At 19.9% G+C, this 5,971-nt stretch overlaps 1 protein-coding gene across 1 annotated transcript in view; it reads left to right on the forward strand.

Annotated features, from left to right (window-relative positions):
• Nucleotides 1-1,289: 1,289 nt before the first annotated feature.
• The window catches only part of LOC102680483 (glutamate receptor ionotropic, delta-2-like), a 15,756-nt gene continuing 11,074 nt past the window's right edge, over nt 1,290-5,971 (forward strand). The window contains exons 1-4 of the mRNA XM_006620842.2: nt 1,290-1,501; nt 2,443-2,627; nt 3,103-3,287; nt 5,073-5,462. Of these exons, the coding sequence (XP_006620905.1) occupies nt 1,354-1,501; nt 2,443-2,627; nt 3,103-3,287; nt 5,073-5,462 (908 nt within the window). The 5' untranslated portion in view covers nt 1,290-1,353. The remainder of the gene's footprint in view (nt 1,502-2,442; nt 2,628-3,102; nt 3,288-5,072; nt 5,463-5,971) is intronic.

Consider the following 5,971-nt stretch of genomic DNA (forward strand, 5'->3'; position numbering starts at 1 on the left):
ATATAATATAATATATATTATATATTATTATTATATTATTATACATATATTAATATACATTATTTATACATATATATATATATATATATGTATGTATATGTATAGTATAGTTTCACTTTCAAAAAATTAAATTAAAAAAAATCATAACTATATAAACAAATTAAATTACAATTATTAGAATTGATAAAAATATGAAGACCATAAAAGAAAAAATTTGATATTTTTTTATTGTTATTATATATATAAGCATAAATTTGTTATTTTTCTATATGTTTAGATAGAGATTTAATATATCATTAGATTTATTAAGTGATTTTTTAAACTTTAACATTATTTTGAATTTTAACATTAAAACACTTTTTTTTTAATTATTTTATTGCCTGAAAAACATGAATATGAAATAAAGAAAAGAATCTTTTTTTCTATGTGGTTTCCATCTTTTGAATAATTATAATTATAAATTTTTAGTACATTAAATGGAAATTTGGTAGTACATTTAGTACATTAATGGAAAATTATATTGTCTTAGGCAATTCTTTCTTAAAATAATGATTCAGCTTAGAATTAATTGTTTAATATACAAAATTGAAAAATTTCCATTTACAAGAAAAATATATATCATGCATGATATTATTTATATAATATAATTTCAATGATGAAAAAAATAAATAATATTTTATTGGAATATTTTCACATGCGTTGAAACTAAAGACGAAAGAACTACATCCAAATAATCCTCAGTCTACATTCGATCGTTGTCTAAAGCGTTTCATGTTTCGTACAAATATTTAGTGAAAATAGCTATTTTTTCATATTTCATAACATTAATCGAAATTAGATCAACGATAAGGATTTTCATCTATTAAATTCTTAATTAAATTAATTATTATAAAGATAATTATTAAAATAAATTAAATAAAATTAGAAAAAAAATTATTGAATAATATACGAATTCCAGAAATATATAATATACGAAACCAGAAATATTAATTTTATAAGTGTAATCAATGCACAAATTTTCATGATTATAATTAAGAAGATAAAAAAACATAAAAGATAAAAAATAAGATACATATATTATATATCTGTACGAAAATGTACGAAATTTCTAAAAGAATAGATATTATTTTAAAATTAAAATATTATTAAAAAAAAATTTTTTCTTTAAATTTGTCATATTACAGACAGATATTCTAAATGGATGGATTTTATTTTCTAAAAAAATAAATTCTTAAAAATAATTAAAAAATTTCTGATTATATTATTACAGTGAGATATTTTGAATAACGAATTAGAATAAATTTCTTAAAAATTTATAAATATTTCATCTTTTTTCATCATATTTATATAAAAATGAAAAGGAAATTTTTTGTATTACCATTTTATATGGTAACTAGCGCTTGTATTTTACCTTCGCCATTAATATTGCAATTAATCTTGGAATTTGCTAAATGGAAAACATGGGATCAAATAGTGTTGTTTGAGAATTTAACTTCTTTGGGTAAGTAAAATAAAATTTATATATATTTTTATATATATTTTTTAAAATATGAATTTAATGTCATTTTTAATAATATCTTTCAAACAAAAAAATTATTATGACAAAAGAATTATTCAGATAATAAATTAGTTTGAAAAATATAATAAAATAAATATTATTTTATTTTTAATAATTTAAATTAGTATTTTTCACTTAAAAATTTCAATCACTTAAAAAGTCGGAAAAATGATTATAAAAAAGTTGATCATAAGCGTTTTTAAAAAATTATTAATTTTTTTTAAATTTTTAGTTTTTTCTTTTCTTGTTTTAGATAAATATTAATAAAAAAAGTTATAAAATAAAGAAAAAAGTTATGTAATTAAGTTATAAAAGATATAATAAATTATTATTGTTATAATATAGGTTATCTCGGTTGTTAAAAAAAACTTATCTATTTCAAAGGAATTTGACATCTAATTATAAGGCTCGATGCAAATGATTTTTTACGTATGATCATCTTTGCTTGTTTTTCCAAGACGTTAAAAACATCAAGGACAGAAGTATAATTACGCAGCAAAAATCTATGTAGCGTCAATTGTAACTTTCCCTGTTAAATTATATCTATATTAAAATTTTTTTTACAAATTATCTAATTATCGCTTTCCGTTACCCAATGAAAAATATTAGGAAACAAAATATAACTCTGGAAACTATTAATTATATACATACATATACATGTTGATTGCAATATCATAATTATGATATGAATGATGATATTTTCCTCTTCAAAATGATTCACGTGCACGACACTCTTCGTTTCCATATATGGAAATATGAATGTAATGCTTAGTATTATATTTAACGAATGTTAATTTAATCGAGGGTTTCAATAACATGACCCTTGCATATCGTTCACAATTAAAATATATCTCCGTTTTCATTTAATTTTATCTTTGGCACAGATTGTGTCTTTACTTACACCAGGCCTTTGATCGCATGCTTATCCGATGAAGGAATTGGCATGTCAATTCAATCAGCTACTAATCCAAATATACCTGATGCTTTTACGATCCAGAAGCATCGCATTGGATCGATCGTTCTATTGGATGGACTTAACCTAACGGCCCCTGATAATGTACTTTACGTGGTAAGAATCAGAATGAAAATAGTCTTATAGGTGGAATTTATTTTTCAATATTTATAGTATTTCCTAATTTTGAATTGCATAGTTTTAGCATTAGTTTTTGGATTATATTTAATATATACTCTATGAAATATTTGTTTTCATAGATAATTGGACGATTGTTTAAAATTTATGAATTTTAAATAAATATTTCAAAGAAAAAATAAAGTTTCAATATTTATTTCTATCGAATTGTTATATAAAACAATTTTTGATGTTACTTTCTTGTTAAGTATTCTATGTTTATCATTAATATTTTATTTTATAGACTTTAAAGTTTTTAAATCTTGAATAAAATTATAAATCGTTTATAGATTATTATAATAATTATTATGAAATTATTGTCAAAAAACAGAAGATTCAATAACTATAATTACAGTTTACACTGATTATATGATTTGAGTTTTGAGTAATTAATTCGAAATGAACCATATTCTAGGCATCGCAAAAATTTCAATTTAACTATTATGTCTCGTGGTTGATGATAACTATGAGAAATATGGATACAACAATCGATACTGTGCTTCGACATTTGAATATTGGTATCGATAGCGATGTAATAGTGGCAACACCTTCAACAACATATGAAATGATCCAGAAATTATCTCGAATATATTGGAATAAGTAATTTATGCATATTATATTATGAATAATTATATACAAAAAATTGTTAAGGTACCGCTTTTAATAATTTGAAATATAAAAGCATAATTCTGAATAATTTTTTCCTATATTGCTATTTTAGTTTCTAAAATATTCGCAAGAAACTATCGATACATTTATAATGAATTTTGCTTATTTACTAAATAATTATTTACAAAAAAGGATCTGACTCTTAATTTTTCTAAATTTTTAATACATTGATTTTGGACAAAAAAGTCTAGAGTAATTTTGTCCAAAAGATGGTGCGCCTCAAAAATTATTATAAAAAGAAAGACGTATTTTTTACACTATTCGAATATAAATCTTTAAAAATAAATTAATATATAAATTTGTATAAAATTCGTAATTATAATAAGATATACTATAATTAGGTTAAAATAGATTTTTTAGGATCTATATCGCAAGGAAAAATTGCAAAATCTAACCTATTTATTTATCTAAAAATCTAAAATCTAATTTAATCTAATCTATACCTTATAATATATATTAGGATATATATACTATATATACTAGGATTAATGAAGTATTAATTAATAGTTAATTAATAGTTAATAGAAGAATTAATAGTTACGAATTAATTCTATTTTTTTTTTATAATTTTAGGATTATAATTATAATAATTATTCAGAATGCATTATTCAGAATTTTGCTTCAATATGTTCAAAAATTTAAAAAATTAAATTTGAGATCCCATTTTATAAATAATTATAGATAAAATTTATTGTAATTTTTAGAAAATATCTTAGAAATTAAGATTAAACCATACTAATATGCTATAAGGAAACATTGTTTGAAATATTTATATTTACAACATATTTCAAGATCATTAAAATCGCTGGGAATTTATATAAATAATTATTATGTTATGTTTAATGTTTTAATTTCAATTTTTGATCGATCATTGATTATTTAAACAAGAAATGTGTTAAAAGTCACATTCGCATTATTTGCTATCATAAATGATAATGGAAAAAAAAGAATAAATAAATTCTATAAACATAAAACTATTTATATAATTAATTAAAATATTTTAAATTCAATATTATAAGAAATTAGAAATTTTAATCTTATAAAAAAATTCAAATTAGACTATTATATTATTATAAATATCATTCATATATATCATATGTATATATCATATTTTTTATTGAGAAGAATTTTAATGTTCGAAAATAATTCAAATATGTTGTTCTTTATGTATAATTCAAAAATTTGCTAAATTTTTAAATTTAGCTTTATTCTTGATTCCATTTGATCAAGAATATTATAAGAATATGATTAAATTATTGTTTGACTTTTGATGCTTTATTCAGTTAATAATTAAAGTATATATAATTATTTAATTAAAGTTATAATTTAATTAAATTTAACATTTTTATAATATTAATATTTTTTCATATATCACATAACTCACTAAATATAAATTAATATTGATTTATAATAATTTAATATTTATTGTGATTTAATATTGATTTATAGTGATTTAATTCTTATTCAATGTGAACATTTAGTCACCTGAATAAAATTTGCAATTTTAATAATCTCTTAAAAATTCAATATCATATTCAAAGTTTCATTTAAATCGCTACAAAATCTGATTTCTGTAGTTTTAATTAATCAAATTGTTCAAAATGTTTAATTTATGAAATAATCATCCTCAATTAATTTTTATGTTTAAAATTACTAATTTACTTCATTTATTCTTCATTATATTGCAAATCCATCAATGAAAATTATATCTCTTAGAACTTGTGCATCTTTACAACATTATGGAAATCATTTCGATTTCCGGGAACCACCAATCAAACATTTCGATGAAAATGCGTCGATCAACTTAAATTACGCGGTTCTTGAGAATGGAACGTTGCTGTTTTATTTTATTCACGTGTACAAGATCCGATATTCGGACAATACCAGTCTGGTGACCAATTTCCTCGGTTCTTGGAATCTGGACTCATGGTCTTTAAACAATCCGATCAGCGTGAAACTGAGAAACGAGTTTAAAGGACAACCGATTATTTTTGGCATTTTGAACGGAACAATCGATGGTCAAATAGATGTAAATGAGGAGGAAATGAATGATATTGCGCCATTTCTCGATTTCGCCAACTTCGTCGTTAATAGTGTAAACGCAAGGTATAATTACATTAGATTGAATTTTATAGAATTTAAATTATTTTAACCAAAAGATAAGTAATAATATATTAATGGAACTAGACAGAAAATTTTGAAGAATCATTAAAGGAATTACAATTAAATTTTTGCAATATATTTTTAAGATTTAGTTGATAATATATTTCAATATTTTTCATAGTTTATTATTTATTTTAAAAATATATCATAATTTATTATTTATTATTTATTTTATATTTATTTTATAAATATATATAATAAGTATATATATAATAATAAATATATATAATAAGTATAAAAATATTTATCAATAAAATATAACAGTATTTCGATTTGACTAGTATTGAAGAAACAATTTTCTTAATTCTTAAAATTAAGAACTCTTAAATCATATTATTAAAAAATTATTAATCATAATTTTTTTCATTTTCATAAAATAAGGAAATAATAATTTAATAATTAATTTTATATATTAAATAATTAATTAATTTTAATAATTAATTTTATATATT

The sequence above is a fragment of the Apis dorsata genome, unplaced genomic scaffold (genome assembly GCF_000469605.1).
Source record: "Apis dorsata unplaced genomic scaffold, Apis dorsata 1.3 scaffold_541, whole genome shotgun sequence".
Taxonomy (NCBI): domain Eukaryota; kingdom Metazoa; phylum Arthropoda; class Insecta; order Hymenoptera; family Apidae; genus Apis; species Apis dorsata.